Source organism: Callorhinus ursinus, unplaced genomic scaffold, assembly GCF_003265705.2.
Source record: "Callorhinus ursinus isolate GAN/ISIS: 27379988/994484 unplaced genomic scaffold, GSC_fseal_2.0 scaffold115, whole genome shotgun sequence".
Lineage (NCBI taxonomy): Eukaryota > Metazoa > Chordata > Mammalia > Carnivora > Otariidae > Callorhinus > Callorhinus ursinus.
In genome coordinates, this window is record NW_027397177.1 from 496198 (window position 1) to 519381 (window position 23184).

The 23184-nt window shown below is 53.2% G+C and overlaps 2 protein-coding genes across 3 annotated transcripts in view; one reads left to right on the forward strand and one right to left on the reverse strand.

Moving 5' to 3' along the window:
* The window catches only part of CDC45 (cell division cycle 45), a 34632-nt gene extending 17010 nt beyond the window's left edge, over window positions 1-17622 (forward strand). The window contains exons 10-19 of one of the 2 annotated variants that reach the window (XM_025857986.2): window positions 57-176; window positions 1678-1809; window positions 2070-2168; window positions 2747-2908; window positions 9147-9285; window positions 9369-9452; window positions 11011-11129; window positions 13647-13723; window positions 15716-15827; window positions 17495-17622. In XM_025857986.2, the coding sequence (XP_025713771.1) occupies window positions 57-176; window positions 1678-1809; window positions 2070-2168; window positions 2747-2908; window positions 9147-9285; window positions 9369-9452; window positions 11011-11129; window positions 13647-13723; window positions 15716-15825 (1042 nt within the window). In that variant the 3' untranslated portion in view covers window positions 15826-15827; window positions 17495-17622. The remainder of the gene's footprint in view (window positions 1-56; window positions 177-1677; window positions 1810-2069; window positions 2169-2746; window positions 2909-9146; window positions 9286-9368; window positions 9453-11010; window positions 11130-13646; window positions 13724-15715; window positions 15828-17494) is intronic. The other variant, XM_025857987.2, reaches the window with a different exon arrangement.
* Window positions 17623-20201: 2579 nt separating this feature from the next.
* On the reverse strand, window positions 20202-22526 carry CLDN5 (claudin 5). The gene has a single exon (XM_025857991.2). It carries the CDS (start codon window positions 21771-21773, stop codon window positions 20841-20843), a length of 933 nt encoding a protein of 310 aa, XP_025713776.1. The 5' UTR covers window positions 21774-22526; the 3' UTR covers window positions 20202-20840.
* Window positions 22527-23184: the final 658 nt, after the last annotated feature.

A 23184-nucleotide genomic window follows, 5' to 3' on the forward strand; every position in this document is an offset into this window, starting at 1 on the left:
CCAGCTGTGAAAGAGGAAGGCGTCCACCCAGGCGGCTGGCGGGGCTTTCTTTCCAGGATGAAGTACGTGACCGACGTGGGCATCCTGCAGCGCCACGTGTCCCGGCACAACCACCGGAACGAGGACGAGGAGAACGCCCTCTCTGTGGACTGTACGCGGATCTCCTTCGAGTATGAGTATCCTTGCAGCTCAGGCCTTCCGGCCACAGGCAACAGCCCAGCCCTCGGTTTTGCTCAGCAGTGCACCCGTTTGCTGTGTCACGGGTCTGTGGGCCCAGCCCACGTCCCCCTGTGGGTGGTGTGTGAGGGGGACAATCGCTGCTGGGGCTGCCACAAGAGAGGGGCCCTGGTGTGTCCTCCAGGCTGGGCAGAGTACTGGGGCCTGGGGAGCAGCCTCTGTCCTGGCTTTTCTGTGGGGCTTTGGCTCCTAAATGCCAGTGCTGGGCTCGGGAGCATCATCTATTTATTTAGGGCTCATTGTGGGCCCGGTGCGTGTGGGCAGGTACATATGCAGGGCAGGTGGTTTAGCAATGAGTGCAGACTCTTGCCAAGCCAATCAGGAAGAAGTAAGCCAGCAGATGATCACAGAGCCTAAATGTTTCATGAGAAGAAGGTAAGGCATTGATAGAATAACCAGGGGCTTGTTGGGTGGCAGTGCTGAGGAAAGACCTCTGGGAGGCCACGTCTCAGGCTGAGACTTAGCCATACTCCATGGGAGGGAGGACAGCCTGGGCCAAGGCTGTGGCTGTGCAAAGGCCCTGAGGTGAGCTTGAAGAAGTGGCTGGAAAAATGGGTGAGGTCTGAGGGTCAGAGAGCCTAGGGCAGTGGGAGGTTGAGGGGGTTGGGGAGTTCAGTTCTTTGTGCTTAAAAGGTCCTTGGGCTGCTGGTTGTTGGGGAGACAGACTGTGGGAGCTATAGGCGCAGGGCGTGGCTGGGGCCTGGCTGCTTCAGTGGTAAGAAGTGATGGCAGGAATGATGCTGCCCTGTGCCTGCTGCGATGGATGGGGACCAATAAACATGGGTTTAGACAGGCCAAGTAGGAGGTGGCCATGACACGTCTAGGAAGAGGTGCCAGATGTGAGGCAGCCGAGCTCACAGGAAGGGGGACCCACCAGGACCTGACTTAGTGACGTCTGGGGATCAGGGCCTAGCCATTAGGAGGGGTAGCACAGGGCATCAGATGCAGGTGGAGCCAGCTGGGCCTCCTGCTGAGACCCTTGGAGTAGGAGACGAGAGGCATGCGGGGGACAGGACTGTCCTCACACACAGTCACGTTTGTAGCCCCACGAGCAGTAAACAGCATGTTTGGGGTGAGGATGGGCTTTGCTCAGGGGGTCCCGGCAGAGGGAAGGGTGTGGGGGAGGGCCGAGCTAGTTGTAGCATGCAGGGAGCAGATGGGATGATAGCCTGGAGGCCATGAGGACTCTTCTCTGTTGCCACAGTACATAGACTCAGAACCCCTCCGCCTCAGTTTCCCTGTCAGTCCAAGAGGGATAATGGTGTGCACGCACCCCCTTACAAGCTCTCTCTATGGGTCAAATTAAGCTAAGAAAGTCAAAGAACGCCAGGTTACCCATGTGATAAGTGGCTGTGCAGGCAGGCTGTCCCGGGACGGGTGGGGCCACACACTGTGAGCTGTGGGGTGCCACCCAGCCACAGCCTCCTTGACTGGCTGCAGCCTCCGCCTGGCGCTCTATCAGCACTGGTCCCTCCATGACAGCCTGTGTAACACGTGCTACACCGCGGCCCGGTTCAAGCTCTGGTCTGTGCATGGGCAGAAGCGGCTCCAGGAGTTCCTCGCCGACGTGGGGTGAGTGACCACCTTGGCCCAGAGGCCTCTGCCCCTCGGCCCCCAAGGGAAGGGTCCCTCCCCTTCCTTGTGACCAATATCCAGCGGCTACCTGTTTCTACCAGAAGTGCCTCACCTGGAGACCCCAGAATATCATCCAAATATCATCCCGTGTTTGCATGTGCTGGGTCCCGTCAGGGTGCTTTTCGTCCTGCTGGTGTTTAGTGATCTCCCATCTGAAGCCAGGTTGCCTATGTAACCAGTGCTTGCCATCTTTCCAGCCTCCCCTTGAAACAGGTGAAGCAGAAGTTCCAGTCCATGGACATCTCCTTGAAGGAGAATTTGCGGGAGATGATCGAAGAGTCTGCAAATAAATTTGGGTAAACATGTTTTTCTGGATTAAGCTTCGTTCAGGCTTCAGCTTCAGCCACACTGCTAAAATAATGCAAAAACAAGAATGCACAAATGAGTGTGACCTGTCTAGCCTTTCCCGAAGTTTTGAGTTCTCTTTGTGTTAAAAGTAGGTCCAGGGCTGGAGAAGTCCAAGTCCTTAAATCCTGGGGCTGAGGTGCAGACCTCTAGTTTGACCTGGTCTGTCCTTCACTGAACACAGGAGATGGCCTTGGGAAGGGCCTACTGGGGCCAAGTTCAGGCAAGCTCTGCCTAGAGGGTTCTGTGCCTGCTCCTAGCATCCTGGGACGTGGGAGGGGGCCACACACATATCCCTGCTCTGCCCCCCAACCAGTGGAACAGCTTTGGATAAGGTACTCGGTGCCCTGGGTTACAGGGCTGGGATGTCAGGTCTTCTGACCCCCTGCATTCTGGGACCGGCATGGTCTTGCTGTGAGCATTAGCAGGGGCCAGGGAGGGACAGTAGTACATCGCCTGGCCTGGCAGTGAGAGTACCCCCACAACTTGAGAGCAGGGATGACGGCCGTGTTGCTTCCTCCCACTGCAGGATGAAGGACATGCGCGTGCAGACTTTCAGCATTCACTTTGGATTCAAGCATAAGTTCCTGGCCAGCGATGTGGTCTTTGCCACCATGTCGCTGATGGAGAGTCCCGAGAAGGACGGCTCAGGGACCGATAACTTCATCCAGGCTCTGGATAGTCTCTCCAGGTACTGGGTGTGGCCGTGGGCTGCTGTTCCCCCACCCCCCACAAGCCACGTCTGGCCCTCAACCTAACAGTCTTCAGGGAGGCAGGTCACAGGGACCCCAGGGTGTGGTGGTGACTGTGTCCTGCAGAAACTGAGTCACAGTCCACCAGAACTAGGGGTACATGTGACACATTTCCTATCTATCTTCAGTGTGTGTCATTTCATCTTGAATCCTTTTAATCTCCTTTCTTTTTGATTAAAAAATTTTTTTTTCACCTCCTTTTCCCTCTTCAGGCATTGTTTGTAATGTTTATTCATCCTTGTGTTTTTTCTAATTTAATCTTCATTTATCAATTATTTTCCTTTTATTTCTAATTTTTTCTTACCTCATTCCCTGAGATGTCTTCTTTTATTATTACTTTTTTTTAATGTCTCTTAGCTTGCTTTGAAATAGAACAATACAATGTTGACCTTTTGGGGACATATCTTTCTAGAGTACTTTTGTTGTCGATAGAGATGCTATTCTGCTCCTTAGTCCCTTTTTTCTGATAGTAACTTTGAGAGGATTTGACCTTGGTCCTCATCCATTGCTCCTTTTTTGTACGTGAATTTCACTTCCCTGACTTTTTCAGGGGAGGCATGATTCAGACAGCTTTTCTAACTTCGGAGAATTGCCACTCTGTTGCTTTTGTGAGGTGTTAAAAAATGCAGGGGTCTGCTCTCGGGGGGTTCCTGGCCCTGTTCCCTAGCATACTTTTTTTAAGTAGCTTTACTGAGCTATAATTCATAAACTATATAATTCGCCCATTTAAAGTGTACAGTGGCTTTTAGTATGTTTACAAGGTTGTGAAATATCACCACTACCTAATTTTAGAACATTTTCATTGCCTCAGAAAGAAACCCTATTCCCCTTAGCCATCGCCTCCCAAATCCCCCATCTCTCCCAGCCCCAGACAACCACCAATCGACTTTCTGTCTTCATAGATTTGCTATTTTGGACATTTCATATAAATAGAATCAGACAATATGTGGTCCTTTATAGTCATAAATTTGAGGCTCCTTTCCCTTGAGGGAAAGGGAAATGTTCTCAAGGTTGATCCATGATGCAACATGAAGGAATTTCTTTCCTTTTTATTGCTAATAAGATTCTCTTGTCTGGACATACCATATTTTATTCATCCAATGATCAGTTAACAGATATTTGGTAGTTTCTACCTTTTGACTGTTATGAATAATGCTGCCATAAATACACATAGATGCATTGTGTGGACATAGTTTTCATTGCTCTTGGGTATATGCTTAGGAGTGGAATTGCTGGGTCATATGATGAGTCTGTTTAACCTTTTGAATAACAGTGAGACTGTTTTCCAAAGTGACTGCATCATCTTACATTCCCATCAACAGTGTATGAGAGTTTGAATTTCTCTACATCCTCGACAACGCTTGTTATTGTTGGTCTTTTTCATTGACAGCCATCCTGGTGTGAAGTGGTATGAAGTGGTGTGAAGTGGGAGCTCGTGGTTTTCACCTGCATTTCCCTCATGGCTTAATGATATTAGATAGCTTTTCATGTGCTTATTGGCCATTTGTAGGTCTCGTTTGGAGAATTGTCTATTCAAGCCCTTTGTCCATTTTTAAGTTGAATTGTCTTTTTATTATTGAATTAAAAGAATTGCTTCATATATTCTAAATGCAAATCCCTTATCAAACATATGATTTGCAAATAGTTCCTCCCATCCTGTGGGTTATCTTTTCAATTTTCTTGATGCTATTCTTTGAAGCCCAAGTTTTTGTTTTTGTTTTTTACTAACATACTATATATTATTTGTTTCAGGGGCACAGGTCTGTGATTCTTCAGTCTTACATAATTCACAGCGCTCACCGTAGCACAGACCCTCCCCAGTGTCCATCACCCAGCCACCCCATCCCTCCCCACCCCCCACCACTCCAGCAACCCTCAGTTTGTTTCCTGAGATTAAGAGTCTCTTATGGTTTGTCTCCCTCTCTGGTTTCATCTTGTTTCATTTTTCCCTCCCTTCCCCTATGATCCTCTGTCTTGTTTCTCAAATTCCTCATATCAGTGAGATCATGTGATAATTGCCTTTCTCTGATCGACTTATTTCGCTTAGCATAATACCCTCTAGTTCCATCCACATCATTGCAAATGGCAAGATTTCATTTTTTGATGTCTAAGTAATATTCCATTGTGTATACATACCACATCTTCTTTATCCATTCATCTGTTGATGGACATCTGGGCTCTTTCCATAGTTTGGCTATAGCATAATACTCTTAGTTCCATCCACGTCATTGCAAATGGCAAGATTTCATTTTTTTTATGGAAGCCCATTTTTAATCTCGATCATGTCCAAGTTATCTTTATTCTTTCGTTTCTTATGGCTTTGATGTCATATCTAAGAAGCCATTTAAGAGTTTTATAGTTTGGGCCTTTACATTAGATATGATTCATTTGAAGTAAATTTTTGTGTCTGGTGCAAGGAACAGGTTCAACTTAATTCTTTTGCATGTGGACATCCAACTTGTTCTAACACCATTTGTTGAAAAGACTTCTTTCCCCGACGGAATCATTTTGGCACCCATGTTGAAGATCAAAATTGTGGGAATTTTTTTCCAGACTCTCAACTATGTTCCATCAATTGGTATATGTACACTTGTGGCAATACCACACTGTTTTGATTACTGTCGCTTTATAGCAAGTTTTAATTATTCTGTGTTCCTTGAATTTCCATATGCATTTTAGGATCAGCTTGTCAATTTCTGCAAAGAAGTCAGATTGCATTGAACCTATAGATCAATTTGGGGAGTATTGCTGTCTTAACAATATTAAATCTTCCAGTCCATGAACATGGGATATTTTCCCATTAACTCAGATCCTCTTTAATTTCTCTCAACAATGTTTTATAGTTTTTAGAGAATGAACTCTTCTTATACTTCTGTGTTAAATTTATTCTTAAATATTTTATTCTTTTTGATGCTCTTGTAAATGGACTTGCTTTCTTAGTTTTATTTTTGCCTGCTCATTGCTAATGCATAGAAATACAGTTGATCTTTGTATATTGATCTTTATCCTGCAACATTACTGAATTTGTTTAATAGCTCTAATAGTGTTTTAGTGTATTCCTTGGGATTTCATGTATACATGATTATGTTATCTGCAAATAGAAATGGTTTTACTTCTTCCTTTCCAGTCTAGCTGCTAGAACCTCCATTATTATCCCAGTGCATTTTTATCTGTACCTTCTTTTTTCCTTTTTATATTGTCTCTATCTTACTCAATTTTTATTCCATTCTCAGCACTTTTTCCTCACTGTGGAAAGGAGCTCTGGCTGGTCATGTGGGACTCTGGAGCTAGACTGCTCTGGCCCCCTCATCTTTACCATGGCCCCTTGCACTTTACTTCACCTACTCTTGGACAAGGCAAAACTCTCACTTTAGGCTGCTGTTTCCCAGTTGCCTAGAGTTTTTCATCATTCTTAGATCTTGCTGCTTCTCAGCTCCCTCCCACACTGACTCCAACGATACACCAGTCTTGTGGCTATTTGGTGGTCTGTTCCCCCACTTATATTTATTTTGGGGTCTGTAATGTTCCTTTATTCTCTTGTTTTGTTATAATCCTAGATTTTTGGTTTGCAATGTGGTTGCTCTATGTATGTTTATCTAGAAATTTGAGGAAATGCCATAACTATAGATTCAACTGTTGTTGCCCTCATCCCAGAGTTGATGGAGCAGTTTTAGACATTGTCTACTGACTTCTTGCTATGACAGGACATTTATTCCTCTTTTGTGCTCCTTCCCCCTCCTGTGGGTACAGTTATGTGGGTACAGTTATGCCACTATTTGCGGCTCCTTTATAACTGTAACATACTTACACCTTGTTCTATCACCATTGTCTCTTGTCTCCCTACTTTGCAAGAAAAAGATATTAGCATTCTTACTTTTCTCTTTCCCCATACCTTTCACTTTGCAAAATTTCTGCTTTTACATTTTCAGGGTGTATCTTGGGTTAGAGAATAGAATGCAAGTCATCTCATCCTTGGCTATAGATAGATTCTAGAAGATGAAAATCAATAGGTTTACTTCATTGTGCTAATAAAATATAAGAGTCACTCATGTGCAGTGATTACCTTACTTTCTGGTACTGCTCTTTGCTTTTCCTGGAGATCTTAATTGCCTTCTTTATCATATCCAGTTTTTGTCCAGCTCTCCTTCCAGGAGGTATTCCCTGAGGCCCTTTTGTCCGGGAAAGCCTGGGGTTCTGTCTTCTGACACTAGCCTGGACCTGCAGCTCTCTAGGCCTGTTGTTTGCTGCCACCACTGATGACCCTTGACTGTGCCCTGGATTAGAACCAGTGTTTCTTAGGATCCTTATCTTTGGTTGTTTCACTCTTTCATTTTGTTAGAGCACAATTCCCAAGTAACTTTTAAAGAAAGAGCGCATGTGAAATCAACATTCTTCGTTCTTGCATGTACAACAATATCTTCATTCTGCCCTCATCTGGTTCCTGGTATAGCTTATTTACAGTTCAATGCTGAAGGTAATTTCCTGTTGAATGTGGATTCTGTTGCTCCCCTGTCTTCTAGCAGCAAGTATTGCTAATTGAGATCTGAGCCATCTTGGTTCTTGTTTCTTTGTAAATGTACTCCCATCACACCTAAAGAAGCTTGCAGGATTTTTTCTTTTCTTTTCAGTGTTCTGTGATTTCATCGTGATGTGTCTAGGGTGGATCTTGCTTCATGGATTGTACTGGCTTCTCAGGCAAGCCCTTTCTAGCCAAAGCCCCAGATTTTTCAGCTTAGGAATGCTTTTGTACTATTTCTTTAATTACTTCTCCCACACATACATCAGTGTTGTTTTTTGTTTTTTTTTTACATCAGTGTTTTTTATCTTTCTTTCCTGGCTTCCTGGAACAATGCTATGTCTCTGATTTGTGCCTTATGTTTTCCATGTCTGTCTTGTTATCAATGCGAAGGAAGCTTCTTGACTTTATTCTCTAGTCTTTGAGTGAATTTGTAATTTTTTTGCAGTCACTTTACTTTCCACAAATACTTCAGTTTCTGATTGTTCCTTTTTCATGGCATCCTGTTAGTGGTTTATGAATTTCTTAGTTGCCCAGTCTCTTTGAAGATACTAATTAGAGTTCATTTTAAGTTTTCTTTTGTTCTCTAAATCATCTCTGTTTCATCTAGGGTCATATTTTCAGGGCACAGGCATTTCTCAAATGTCTGGTGGTCCTCACTTTCAAAAGGGGGGCTGTGGAAGCCTGGTGAGGCCCTGGGTGTTGGGGCATAGCCTGCTGGCTACAAGGCATTGCTTCATCTTGGTGGGTGGGGAGCTGATATGACACTTTGGGACTCTTAACTTCTGGATACACTTCTCCGCAGAGTTCATTTTAATGTATTTAGAGGAGAACCCTCCTTTCTTGGGGAGGATAAAAATCTATCCATCAATGGGGGGGGGGTCCCTGGTCCTCCGTTTGGGCCTTTCCCTGGCCCCTCCTCTGTCAGAGTCCTCTGGGTACTTTCCAGAACCTCCTGGGCAGTGTCTTGCCTCTGTTGGCTTTCAGTTTCCTGTCTTCTGATGCCAAGTACCCCTCCCCATCTTTTATACTGGTCACTGTGGGTTTATACATGTTTTAATCATTTTCTTTCTTTCTTTCTTTCTTTCTTTCTTTCTTTCTTTCTTTCTTTCTTTCTTTCTTTCTTTCTTTCTTTTTTTTTTTTTCTTTATTGACTGATAGAGTGACAGAGAGCATGAGTGGGGGGGGGGGGGGGGGCAGAGGGAGAAGGAGAGAAAATCATTTTTTTTTTTTTTAAAGATTTTATTTACTTATTTGAGAGAGAAGGAGAGACAGTGAGAGAGTACAAGCGGGGAGGAGAGGGAGAAGCGGGCTCCCCGCAGAGCAAGGAGCCCAATGAGGGGAGCTCGATCCCAGGACCCTGGGATCATGACCTGAGCTGAAGGCAGATGCTTAACCAACTGAGCCACCAGGTGCCCCAAGGAGAGAAAATCTTAAACAGGCTTCACACCCAACATGGAGCCCAATGTGGGGCTCAATCTCACTACCAGAACCAAGAGTCAGACGCTTACCCGACTGAGCCACCAGGCACCCCTAATCCTTCCTTGCATATGATAGGGAAGGCAGGAGGAAAAGAATGAAACTCATCCCCACACACACCCCAGGAACCAAGTGTTCTGTTTGTGACTCTGTGCCAAAATTGTGTGTCTGCCCCGTTACAGGAGTAACCTGGACAAGCTCTACCATGGCCTGGAACTGGCCAAGAAGCAGCTGCGAGCCACACAGCAGACCATTGCCAGCTGCCTCTGCACCAACCTTGTCATCTCCCAGGGGCCCTTCCTCTACTGCTCCCTCATGGAGGTCAGGCTTCCCATGGACAGGTGGGTACCAGGCCACGCCTGCCAACAGCCCCCTCTGACTATCTCTATGTCCTCCCCCTGCAGGGTACTCCAGACATTGTGCTATTTTCCAAACCAGCATCCCTGAGCCTGCTCAGCAGACACCTGCTCAAGTCCTTCGTGTTTTCGGTGAGGAGCTGGGTGGATGGTTGCCAGAAGGTAGAGCCTCAGAGCAGAGCTTGGACTGGGCATTAGAAGCTGGCCTTGGGGTACTGGTGGCTATGTACCAGCTGTGGGGTCTGGGAAAAACTCAGTTTTTCTGAGCTGTGTTTTCCTTAGCTGACCCTTAGGATCTCAGTTCCTGTAAGCTCTGATTTCATCAGTTGGTCCTCCTGGTCACTTGGACAAGTACAAAGGGACCTCATGGAGTATGTGGGGCTAGGGCTAGGTTCAGCTGTGGCAGATCAAGGAAAGATGAAGTTGGTGATAGCACAGACTTGCTTCCCAGCAAAAGTTTGTTTTCTGGTCTGGCTTTCCCTTTTCCATGTGTGGTTCTGTCTTCGGTACAGTCTAACACCATTCTTTGCCTTGGCCTGGGACACCCCTCTGCCCCAACCCAGCTAACATCAGACTCCCCACTGGGTATGATCACAGAAGGGATGATCCTGCACATTTCAACAATCAGAGTCCTACTCTGCTTCCTGGATGAGAGTTTACACTGGGGGCTACTTTAAACAAAATGTTTAATAGGAGGTTGACATCTCATATTGCTGAATTGACCTATAAAATGATTATCTGAGGATTATGTGAAGACAGTCAAATAATGACAAAAGATGGACTAGGGACAAAACATGAGCTCGCGAGTCTTCTAGGCTCTGTTCAAATCTCAGCCTCCTCCTTTCCCAGTTGTGTGATATGAGGTCAATTATTTGATCTCTGAGCCTCAGTGTCCTCATCTGCAAAATGGGTGAATTTTTTCCAGAGGACCCATCATTTATCAGACTTTTTTTTTAAGATATTATTTATTTATTTATTTGAAAGCAAGAGAGAGAGAGCACAAGTGGGGTGGAGGGGCAGAGGGAGAAGCAGATTTCCCACTCATCAGGGAACCTGACACGGGGCTGATCCCAGGATCAGGACCTGAGCTGAAGGCAGATGCTTAACCAAATGAGCCACCCAGGCGCCCCTCAGACATTTCTTAAGCAACCACCACTAGCCAGGCTCTGATGTTATAGGATGACCAACTACCCTGGTTCATGTCCTGGGATGCCCTTCAGTCCTGGACAAACCAGGATAGTTGGTCACCTTTGTTGTAGGGTGTGGGTGCAATGGGTACAGCAGTGAAGGAAGCACCTGAGTCTCCATGTTGAGGGAGTATGCATGCTGGCAAAGGGGACAAATGAGGAAAGATTATGTGCAGTGTCAGATGGTGGCACACACCATAGACGAGCTGAAGTAGGATGAGAGAGAGGGTTGGTTGGGGAAGGCTTCCTGGAGGAGGTGACAACTGAGTCAGGACCTAAAGAAGGTGAAGGAGGGAACAGCCAAGGGACATTGGCACAGAAGGAGGCTGGGAACGGTGTCATAGCCTGGGGGGCAGCTGCATGGGGACTTGAGCATCTCTGGTGAGAACAAGACCCGGGAGGCTTTTGGGGGGTGGGTGGCTGGCCCTGTTAGGGCTCCTCGGTGCTGAGTGGTGTGCCATGCTGCGTGGGGCCATGACTAAGGGTGCACTTTGCCTCTGCAGACAAAGAACCGGCGCTGCAAGCTGTTGCCCTTGGTGATGGCTGCACCCCTGAGTGTGGAGCAGGGCACCGTGACTGTGATGGGCATCCCCCCAGAGACTGACAGCTCGGACAGAAAGAAGTGAGCCGGGTTTTGCATCTCCTGGGAGTTGGGAGCGCCAGGGTTGTCATTGGCCTGTGGGCTCTGCTGAGTTGGGTGATCTTTGCCCTCAATGCCACACTGAGGACAGCCTCTTCCACCATGCATCAGGACTTTGAGGGTTTAGATATGTGGGCTACAGGTTAGCCATTGAGCTTCTACCTTACCCCTTGACTGGACTTTTGAATGCTTCTAGTTTGTTCAAGGCCTCCCGGGCAAGGGTGTCTGGCTCCTCCAGGAAGACCAACGTTCAGACCCACCTAGGATAGGCTACATACCTACAGTGAGGTGTGATTAGGTGCCCTGACTCTATGTGGCCTTGGGCAAGAATCCCAGCCCTCCCTGGGCCTAAACCCTCTTCTGAAGAGCAGCTTATACTGAAAATCTGAGAGGTTTCAGGTCACCCACCCCAGAAATTAGGTTTCCCCTGCAAAGTTCCTCCAGACCAGCTCTGCGATGCCTTCAAAACCCTCATGAAAGATCATTCCCCATCTTGTTTGGGCCTCACACTAACCTTTGAGGAGAGCTGGGCAGTGTCTCCCATCCCCACCCCCACCCCTGTGAGTCAAATTCATTGCTCACGGAATCCCAAACTTAGGCATTTGCCAAACACATTTACAAGTTCAGTTACGAGCTGACATACGAGAAACTGTTCAGTGGTGTGTGCAGGGTTGTGCACCCCCAGATTGACTGCCTGCCAGAGATTGCTACCGCGCCCAAAGCTGAGCTCACTTGCACCCCCATGGTTTGGGCGGCGGGTAGAGGGTCCAGCTCCAGCCGCGGCAGAAGCTAACACAACTGCTTAGTCACTCAGACCATGGGGTTGTGGCTGCCTGTCCTCCCTTGGCTTTTTCTTTATTTAGCATCTAGGAAACATTTTGGACTTCCATCGGTGGTGTAGTTCTGCTTTGTTTTCTCACCAAGCATCAGGCCTTTGTGCACATTTTTACGAAAGTGACTTCTAACAGTAGGAAGCCCGTTAAGTGGATGGATGATGCTTTACCTGTCATCTCCTATTGGACGTTCAGGCTGTTTCCAACTTTTTGTTTATAGACAATGTACCAGTGCGTTTGTGAATGCATAGGCTCAACTTGTACTTTTGAGAAGATTCTCTCACTGTCTTCCCAATGTTTCCCCTGCATCTGTTGGCCTGGGTTCTCGCCCTCTTCCTGTACCAAGGTCAGGTTTTCTCCTACCCACTCCCATCCACACCTGGTGTGGACCTTGAGGGGCTCCCTGGTTCTCCCTGTGGCTCCCTTTGTGCTCTGCCTGGCCAGAGAGCCCCCTGACTAATCCCAGGGGCTAATGTCACCATCCTTGGGGGTCTTTGCCTCCCTGGCAAAGTCAGTGCCCCAGGCCCAGTGCTCCCCAGCAACATCCCAAGAGGTGACCTTGGTGAGATACTGACAGCTGGCAGCAAGACACCCCACCCAGCTGCCTGGTGCCGTGGCTTGGGGGCCAAGGACCACTCTGTGTCCTGTGCCTCTCAGTTTTCCCAGTTAGCTCTTATTGGCCTCTGCTGTGGAAGACACTGGTCTTGGATCTGGATCAATCCTAGCCCTGCTCTAGTGAGCTTTGACCTCCTTCTGTGTCTGCAAAGGCCATTTAGTAGCAAGTTGGGAGAGACAATGGACTTTTTTAAGATAAGTGCTTCCATGTTGCTGGGCTGCTTTCCAAAGCTATGCCGTGGGTCTTGGATTCATAGTCACATGGGGTGGAGCTGGCCAGGGGCTCCTGGGCTGGGTTCTCCAGGCAGCCAGCAAGCACTCCCCACAGGGGCCAGCACGGCCACCTGCGTCCTCACTCCAGCCGTCAATTTGTTGCTGCACGTGGCTGTGCTAGTGAGTGGTTAGCTCTGACTGGTGTGCACAGTCTCGTGTGAGAGTTACTGTGGGGGCTTGAAGCACATGCCCCTCCTCTGCCTGTTCTCCCAGCCCAAGAGTCCCTTCCCCATGATGCTCTCTGTCCACTGCCAGCCCTTACTACCTGCACAGCCCCGGGGGTGGGTGTGTGCTTCTGGCTGGCTCCCTGCCCCACACCTGTGCCCTCAGCAGCCCCAGCTGGGCTGTACCCCGGCCCTGCAGGCTCCTCCCATTCCCCACCCTGCTGTGTGTGACTCAGTCTCATCTGAAACCCCCATCCCAGCACGCTTCCCACTGAGCCTCTGCCTCTCCTGTCCCAGCTGCCAATGTGGTGCCAGGCACGAGGGAGGCTGCGGTCAGGGTGCACCGTGGGAGGTGCCTGGGGATGCTTGTGCCCTGAGGGCTAAGAAGCGCTCAACTGGATGCAGACAAGAGCAGCAGTGAGAGATGGTGACTGTCCAGGAGTGGGGGTGAGACCTCAAAAGACTGGGGCCCAGGCAGGGGTACCAACAGGAGTGCCTACAGGCAGAATGGGTGGCGAGGGAGGAGTCTGGGCCAACTCCAGTGTCTGTCCCAGGGATTTAGGAAGGTCCATTACAGTGGGCAGGCCCCCAACACACCTCTTATGTGTCTACAGCTTTTTTGGGCGGGCGTTTGAGAAGGCCGCAGAGGGCACCAACTCCCGAACACTACACAACCATTTCGACCTCTCAGGTAAGAGTCTGCGGCACTGGGGCCCTTTCAAGGTCAGCACTGGCCTCGAACCAGGGAAGCTGGCATCACCAGAAATACCTTGTCAGCACCCCTCTCACTTTCCTGGAGCCATTCCCAGGGCCTGGCTGCTTCAGGCGGCTCAGGGAGCTCTAGGATGCGTGGGGCCCTGCGCCTCCTGTCTGGGCCCTGATGGGCTCCCAGGGCAGAGTGGGAACAGATGTTGTCCATAGAGCCATAGGCCTGGCTTTGGCCTTACTCGTTTCTTGCTCGTTTCTCAGTCTAGCCCTTGAGACCACTTCACCAAGGAGTCTGGAGGACTGGCCACTAAAGCCTCCTGGGCCAGCCTCACCCAGGGGTCACCTGCCCCTCCTGTGGGCGTGGAAATAGGGCCTGCGGCAACCCCCAGACACAGCCTCCAAGGCTGTGCTGGCCGCCACTGCAGGCCAGCAGCTCCTGTCTGTGTTGTCGTGAAGGGGCCCGCCTGAGGCTGCCACGTGGTCCTGTGTGACGGCCTTGGGCACTGGCCCTGGCCTGATGTTGCATGAGTCCAGGGAATGGAAGAGCCCAGTCCAGGTGGTGGCTTTGCAGGCTGGCCAGTGCTCCCCACGACACCCCACAGCTTCTCCAGAGGCCAGCATGGAACATGGCTCACATTGGGCCACATTTGCTTTTTATTCTAGCTGATAGACTTTTAAGTAAAACAGACATAGTGACCCCTCACGGCTTTGTATTGGTGTGCTTTGGGCTGCCCTAACAACATACCATAGGCTAGGGGGTTTAAACAACAGGAATCTTATTTCTCACAGTCTGGAGGCTGAAGTCCAAGATTAAGGTGTACACAGGGTTGGTTTCTTCTTAGCTTATAGATGGCTGTGTTCTCACATGGTCGCTCTCCGGGTCTGTGTCCTAATCTTCTCTTCTTATGAGGACCCCAGTCAGATTGGATTAGGGCCCACCCATGTGATCTTGTTTAACCTAAACATCTTCAAAAGCCCCATCTCCAAATATAGCACATGCTGTCTGAGGTGCTGGGGGTTAGGCCTTCCACACATGAATTTGGGGAGAATAGACCTCAGCCCATAACCCCCATCTGTCAGAAAGGACAGTTTCTTATGTCACATCAGCTGATTTGTTACAGTGAGTCCTGGCATCAGAGACCCAGTGTTCACCCCAGCTGCCTCGGCATCTAGATCTGCTCCTTCATGCCAGGCCCACTCGGGCTACAGCTCTGTGTTGGGTGGGTTCACCCCCAGCAGCAACACCCCCATTCCTACTTCGTGCCCAAGATGTGGGAGAGGTTGGTGCTGGCCAGGCTGCAGGATGTCCCGGCTTCTCACAGGGAGGATTTAAGGGCTGGAAGGTGCTTGGCTTCCCATGTGGGTGGAGAGCTGGGGGAGGGGGGGTTGTACAACAGAGGGCAGGCCAGCCCCCACCTGGGTAGGCTGGGCCTGGGGTTCCTGGATCCATGGCCTGTGGCACAGATGGCTCCGACGACCAGGCTGGCCTGGTTTTGCCCTGTTTGTTGAGGGCCCCTGGGAATGGGGCAGTTCATGTCGTGTTTCTCTTCTACAGAGAGACTGGCCAGAGCAAAACTTCAGGCTAGACTCCTGCCTGACCTCAGGGCCTCAGGCAACTCACGATGGGGCAGGGCTCTATGTCCACCAGGGAGGGAAGGCCTGTCTTTGCCTGGGTCTGTTCTAAACCATCACATCCCTGTGTCCTCTCCACTGGCTGTCACTGCTGGTCCTCTAGCGGCCTGGAGGGTCCTCCCCACGGACTGTAACCCCAGCCAGCCTCACTAGCATGGCAGCCAGCAGTTTCTGCGGACTAAATACGGAGGACAGAGAAAGAGCCTCTGAGTGCAGAATATTCCAGGCCACCAAGGGGCTGAGTACCTTTGGAATGTGCCGGAGGGTGGTTCCCATCTTGGGTGACTGGGAAGAGGGAGTTAATACACCCTGACTTGTGTCTCCTCCTGCGCTTCACTCTCAGCCCCACTCCTCCACCTCACGGGGTGTTTTCCTTTCATTACCGCAGTAATTGAACTGAAAGCAGAGGATCGGAGCAAGTTTCTGGATGCGCTTGTTTCCCTCCTGTCCTAAGGGTGAGACGTGGGGGAGGGGTGGGGTGCTGGAGAGTTCCAGGGGGGGCAGGGGGTGGCGGTGCCGCAAAGTTGGCCCTGTTGAAGCGTAAAGAGGGCCCCTCGCTCCCTGCTTTTTCCCTCCTCAAGCCAAGGCTTCTGCTTGCATTTCAGACCCAAGCAGGACTCCTGAGGAGTTTTGGGGCCAACACATTTTTCCCAAGGGTGTCTGTCCCTGGGCTGGTGGCAGTGCCACAATGGGGCATTTTTGAAGGAGCTAATTTCATTAACTCCTGGGACCCCTTCAGCAAGGGCTAGCATTTACCCTGTCCTGACCGCACTGTGGGCTGGGCATCGTGAGTGACATGCAGGCCTCCTGGCACTGCCAGGAAAGGAGGCGACCCTTGTGAGGGGGGCGGACACCTGGAGCCTTGCCACCCTTTGCAGCCTTAGATCAGGCCCTGGGCTAGAGCCCACAGAGGCTTCTACCCAGGCTCTTACATGCATGACTTAGGAGAAAACAAAGCTATTGGCAGCCACACGGCTGATAACTAGAAAATGTCGTCTCTGTGGGCCTTGCCTGAGCGTGAGGCTGTCACTGGTGGTCCATGGCGATGCTCCCCGGCCAGGGCTCTTCCCAGTGCCACACATACCAGCTCTTTCTTGAAGGGCCCCTCAGCAAACGGGCCAGGGGGCCTGATCTCTACCTAGTGCTCGTTTCTCAGCCCAGGCCGCCCCCCCGACACACACGGTGGATGCCCACGCCCAGCCCTGCATCTCCTTGAGCCCTGGGCTGGAGCCGCTGCTGAGGCAAACGGGCCCTATCAAGGCTCTGATGTAGAGGGTCCCCTCATGCCAGCCCAGGGTCCTCCCACTCCCCTACCATCCATAGTGAGCTGGAAGGTGTGGGGGGCAGGTGCCCTTCCCCTGTCAGGGCCTCAGTGGGCTCTGCTGAGAATGGTATAGGGGACCTCAGGGACCCATAGTCCCTCTTTCAGGGTTGGCTAGGGCATATAGGGCTCGTGTTGGGGTGAAGCTTTGGGCTCAGACCCTTTGGGTCTTCAGCAAGATGTGTTGGGTATCTCACCAGGCTGTTGCTGTTTCCTCAACTGAAACGGGGCTGACACCCCTTTGGACAGTGAGTGCTGAGCCTTAGGATGGGGGCAGGGTGTAAGTTTATGACCCAAATCAAAGGTTACAGGCGGGGGCTTTCGGGCAGGGGGCTGGTGTTTGAGGCCTAGCCCTTCCCTGCAGCCTGCTCAGTGATGACACCAGCACCGCTGTGTGTCCTGCCACCAAGACAGGGTGCAGGGTGGGCCAGCCGGCCAGGGGGAGGAGCAGTGTAGGGGAGATGCTCCCCAGGCAAGGGGAAAAGCCTCGTGAGGGCCCCATGGGGCTGAGGCTGGGTCTGCAAGGTGATATGGTGGTGGAGGACCATGAGGCCCTGGGGGTTCTCAAGCAAATGACAGCCTGGACCCAGCCAACGGGGTGCAGTGAGGCCGGTGGGCACCTCAGTGGTTCTGGGGTGGCCCTCCACCCATGGTCACCACCCCTCTCCCCTGTGAGTGGTGATGGCTCCTCAGAAGCAAGCTCACCATGTCAGAGGGAAGGCCTGGACAGTTTATTTGTTAATTCAGAGAGGCATCAGAATTGTTGAAATTTACTTATTTTTTCTTTTCTTTCTTCTCTAGAGTTTGATCTCTGCAGACATGACCTCCTCCTTATTTATATTAACTGGGTTTTATTTAGACTGTAAGTTATGGACATAGTTTTAGATGCAGGGACAGTTGGTTTTTAATGGAATAAAATGTTCATTTTAGTTTTGGTGCCTCAGTCTTGGCTGTATTCATAAGACCAACACTTGTTTTCGTCCTGAGGTTTCTGTGGGTCCAGAGGAGCCTTTTCCTGTGCCCTGGGCAACCTTGAGGCCCAGCAGTAAATAAGCATGGGGGGCGGCCTCCAGGCTCCCGGGAGAGCAGTGGGTGGAGGCCGGGCACCTTAGCACGTGGCCCTCCGCGTGGCTCCTGCACCGATCACTGCCCAGTGATACCATCCAGTACCTGGCTTTGCCCTCCCGCCACTTCTTCCTGTCCACGTGGCCCTGGCAGCAGCTCAAGCCCACCCTCTTGACTGTGTCTCCTGTCCCAGTACCCTCCCCATCCCCACAGGCACACGGCACGCCCAGGCTACTGGGAGAGTTGGGCAGATAGCAAGGGCAAGGTGGCTGAGGGGCCCCAGACGGAGATGGCTTCAGCACATCCTGGTCACAGAAGGTTCAAACTGGACAGAACCTTGGCAACTTGCAAAGTCTTCAGAACAGCAGGAGTTCTCAGTTAGGGGAGCTGTGCGGTCAGCTGGTTCCACTCTCCCAGATGTCCCCAGAGCCCCTGCGAGGGTTGAGAGGATCTGGAGGCAAGGAGGATGCCATTCCTGCCCTTTGGGGAACACAGAGCTATTCACACAGGTGGTTGAGGCCATCTGGCTGCTCTGCCTGGAGTAGGGATGCCAGGGAAGCAAGGTACGCTGGAGCGACACGGCCACCTGGGTGTGGCACCTGGGGCCTTGGGCAGGAGGAAGCAGAGTGGTTTGGGTAGGCTTTAAGCTGGTAAAAAGCCCAGAAACAGTGGCCTGGGACTGAGGAGACAGTTGGGTGGGGCCAGGTTGCAGGGTGGCCCTTGGGAAGGGGTAGTGGGCACAGTGGGGTTGGCTGCATTGGAGGTCAGCTCCTCTTGCCTGACCTCTGGCTGATGGAGTGTGCCCCTGGCCTTCCTGGCATGAGTCAGGCAGCAGCAGCCTGACTCCCCAGGGCCCTTAAGCTGCCCACCTTGACCATTTGCATCATTGGGACGGTACAGCTTCCCTTCGGAATCCTGCTGATTCCTGGAGCCTGAAGGAACTGGAGAGCTCTGGGTTCGTGTGGGATGCAGCCATGGGTCTGTGCTCCTGGCCAAACACCAGCCTGGCTGGCCCCAGCACCTTTGTTCCAGCAGCCCCACCAAGGCCCCAAGATCACACACTCTTGCACTTGAGGGCCGTTCATGAGCCCCGCTGCACAGGCCCGAGGGGGGCTGCCATGGGGGGCTGCTGAGGACCTCGGTGCCATGGGCCCCGTCTCGCTGCAGCTCATCCCATTGCGAGGAGCTCAGGCTACGGGATAGTTCATTCTCTCTTGAAGTCCAACCCCCTGGCTCTGCTGCAACTCCTGGGATTCAGGGTAGTGTTCATTGCAGCCGTCCTGAGCCCAGGTCCTCAGGCTCCTCCCCTTCCTCACCGTGGGGAGCCTGGCCAGGCCTGGGAGACTCCTTGCTACTGGATTTGGCCCAAGCATTTCTGGACAGGGCCCCCAAGGCCAGGTTTGGGGGCAGATGCCAAGCCCTGCTGGCTGGGTTTGGAGCTCCTCCCTACAGGTCCCACCTCCATCCACAGATCTCTTTTGTCCTGGCCTTTGGCAGAAAGTAAAACTGCATTAATTCAGAGTGCCTAGAATGGGGCTGGAAGCAATGAACTCTCAGTGACTGTAACATAGCTCTGGTGTGCCCTGCTCTCCTGTGACCCCTAACACCCAGGTTCCTGGCCTAGGCCAGCACTGGCTCCCGGGCGCCCCACTCATGGGAGGAAGGTGACACAGGGCGCTTCCAGCAGCCTGTGGCACAGAGGTGCTAATGGTCAGCACAAGTCTGGGCTGGCTGCCAGGCCAGCAAGATGAGCACAGGCCCTGCACAGAGCTGCGCTGAGACTAGCAGAAGGGCCAGGACCAAGGGGCTGGAACCCTGCCCAGGCACTCTCTAGGCAACCTGCACAAGTGCCTCCTTCCCATAGCAACATGCTTGTGGCCCGCCGCTAGCTCCGCTGGAGCCCAGCACACATCCTGGATTTGCCCCTGTTCCTGCTGCATTCTTAGCCGGAAGGTCCTAGTCAGTGTTTTACAGATGTCTGGCCATTTGGTGCAATCCACAAACAGGCAAGCCCTGAGAGGGCAGGGGGAAAACACCCAACCTGTGGTGCATGGAGCCAGCCTCTTCTCAAAGCCAGCAGCCTGGCAGCCCACCCTCAACACTTTCTGCATCCAAAGACTCCACACTGGCTAGTGGCTGGGTGATGGGGGGTGGATTTCCAACCCACATCCTCTCCTGGGGTCTGTATTGTCCTCTCCCCAGGCTCTTCTGACTACAGATCTCACCTTCCTGGGTTGCCGCAAACTGTAGCTGTGCTTCCCACCCAGCAGGAAGGTGACTGGGTGGCAGGAAGGGCCAGGGATCAGGCCATGAATCTTCTGGAACACGGGGGGAGCCCTGGGAGGTCTCAGAAAAAGCCTTTCAGGGAGCAGTTGGTGGGCGCATGAATGAAGGGGGCTGCTGGGCACAAGTGGTGACTGGACAGAGCACAGGACACAGGTGGGAGGGTATTCAAAACATTTACTAAGCAAATTCTTACCCTCCCCACAAGCTGTAAAGGAGGGCAGGGCCCCAGGTCCACACTCAGGATCTGGTGCCCATAAGCATCTCCTGGGGAGCTGCTGGGGTGAGGCAGGGAGGTCCAGGCCAAGTCTTTTAGTCGCCCTGGGCTCAGGCCCCACTGATGGGGTAAAGGCCAGCTGTATACATCCCTCTGGCAGCCCAGTTTGGGGCCCCTGTGCTCTCCGTCTGCCCCGCTGAAATCAGCTGGAGCCGCTGGGGAGGATGGCGGCATCCAAGACCCTGAGGGTCCAGGAGGGAATTGGCCGTTTCAGTCCATTGTCCACTCTGCCAAAGGGACCCGCGCCCCGCCCACATTGGAGCAAGCTCTGCGCACAGAAAAAGAAACCCAGCAAGTCCTCCCAAGTGCGTGGCTCCTGCTCAGGGCAGGGCGCGGCCCAGGGCCCGGCTAGTGGCTATTGGAGAGAACGGGCTGCGGGCGCGAGCAGGGTCTCAAAAGTCAGTCGGTGCGCCACGTCCAGGCACAGAGCCGGCCGTTCCGCCGTGCATGCGGGGCTCCCCTAGCCAGTCGTCCGGCTCGTGGGAGTGGCTAGCGCGAGGGGCCCCGCCGAGTCCGGCGCCCTCAGACGTAGTTCTTCTTGTCATAGTCGCCGGTGGCCGTGGGCCGCCGCGACGCGGAGTACTTGACTGGGAAGCTGAAGTCGGGGCGGCCAGCGCAGACCCAGGCGCCGCAGCACACGAGGCCGCCGCCGCACATGAGCAGCGCGGAAGCCGCCCAGCCGATGTACAGCGCCGCGCCCAGCTCATACTTCTGCGACATGGGCACCGTCGGGTCGTAGAACTCGCGGACCACGATGTTGGCGAACCAGCAGAGCGGCACGAGCGCCAGCAGCCCGCAGAGTGCGTAGAGCACGCCGCCCGTGAGGGCCACCCGCGCCTTGGCCGGGCCGGGGGCCACGCAGGTGGTGCACTGAGCGCCCGCCAGGGTCACGAAGAGCGCGACCAGCGCCAACAGCACTGCGCCCACGGTGAGCGCCCGCGCCGCCTGCACCTCGGTGCTCAGCGCCAGCACCGAGTCGTACACCTTGCACTGCATGTGCCCGGTGCTCTGCACCACGCACGACATCCACAGCCCCTTCCATGTGGTCTGCGCCGTCACGATGTTGTGGTCCAGGAAGGCAGTCACCTGCCACATGGGCAACCCGCAGGCCAGGATCAGGCCCACCCAGCCCACCAGGCACAGCACCAGGCCGAGGATCTCCAGCGCCGCCGACCCCATAGCTGGAGGCGAGACCGGCGCCCGACGGCCCCCGGGCCTCCGGGCTGGGCGCGGCGGTGCCTCGATGGAGCTGCTTGGCGCCCTAAACGAGCTCTTGGTGCCTCTGCGCCCGGGCGCTCGGCTCACCGCCTCCAGTCCCCGGTCCCGGCACGTCTGCAGCACAGCCTCCGATCTGCTGGAGCCTGTCGGGGGCTTCCTATTTGAAGGTTCGGGGGCGGACTCTGCCCCACGGGCCCGGCCCCCGGTCCCCGACCAGCCAATCCGCGCGCCGGCCATCGGCCCTTAGCCAATCACAGGCGCCCCCGGCAGCTGGAGTTAGGGAAACCGCTGGCCTGGGGGGGGGGTGCGGAGTAGCGGAGGGCGCCGGGACCGCTCCCCGCCCGGCCGCCGCCCCCGAGCCCTTCACCCGCTGTTGTCCAGAGCTCGTTCCGGACTGACCTGGGGTGGCTGGGCGGGCGCTCCCCGGGCCACCTCACTGTGTCCCAGCCTCTCCATTTCAGGAGCCGCATGACTGCACCAACTTCCCCCGCTACATCACGGAATGAGAGTGAAGGTCTCTACCACCCAGGCCGGCTCCGCTCTTGCCTGGCCAAGGTCTGCAGGAGCCCCCCCACCATCACCGTCGCGCGGAGGTTTGCCTGAGGGACTCTTGGGCCCCTTTTCCTGGGTTAGCCAAGCACAGCTCGGCCTATTACTACAGCAATCTCGCCCTGGAGTCCAATCCCATCCCCGACCCCTTCCCCGCACCCTTACTGCGCGGTTCCCCTCTGAGTCCTGGCATTATGTCTCCCAGAGGCCAAGAGGCCAGCTGTGCGGGTCAGGCTGAAATCTCCAGCCCGCGGTCCTGACCAGCGCCACTGCCCAGCCGATCACCGCCTCGCAGGGGCCTGAGGCCCCAACAGGAAGCAGGTGGAACAGGAGCCTTACCACCACCTCCGGAGACCCTCACTCTGCACCCTGCCGCCGGGACTTCCCAGACCTCTCAACCTCTGCACTGCTGCTCTTCTTCCTGAGATGCTTCCCATCCCCCATCCTTTGAGGCCCAGCTCAGGCGACACCACTTCGGGAAGTCCCCAGTGTTCTTCTCCAGTGAATCAACAAACAGGCTGACCTTCTCAGAGCAGCCCTTGGCCCCAGGCTTGGGGGCCTACTCCAGCCCTCAGAGAGGAGAAACACAAAGGGACACAGAGGTGCTGTGCTCTGCCCTCCCACCAGTGGCAGTGGGACCCCTGGCACCCCAGGCCCCAGGCCACCCTCCGGAAGCCAACTTGGAGTTTCCTGGCCAGAAGGAAGAGCCCCCATCCTCGCTGGAGGCGGGAGGCTCGGGATTTCCGGGCATTCTTCTGCACAATGGCCCAGCCGTTTCTCGAAAGGCCCGCTGGGATGGACATTGGGCCCCCCTGAGACTCAGGTGGGGGCACCAGACCCTGCAGTCCGCAACCCCCTGGGGCACCAGCCCTGTTCTAGCAGCTCCCTCCCCACTCCCCATCAGCCCTTTTGTTTCCAGCAAAGTCTGTACCCTGTCTTGGACTGAGGTGGCTGGGACCCTGGTTCTTTTCTCTGGTCCAAGGTGCTTGGCTCTGCTAGACAGGGCCCTCCACAGAGAAGGCCTGACATCGAGGTCAACCACAGCCTAGGAGTTTTGATAAATCTGTCCCTCCTGGGACCCGATTCCTTCTCCCTCTGC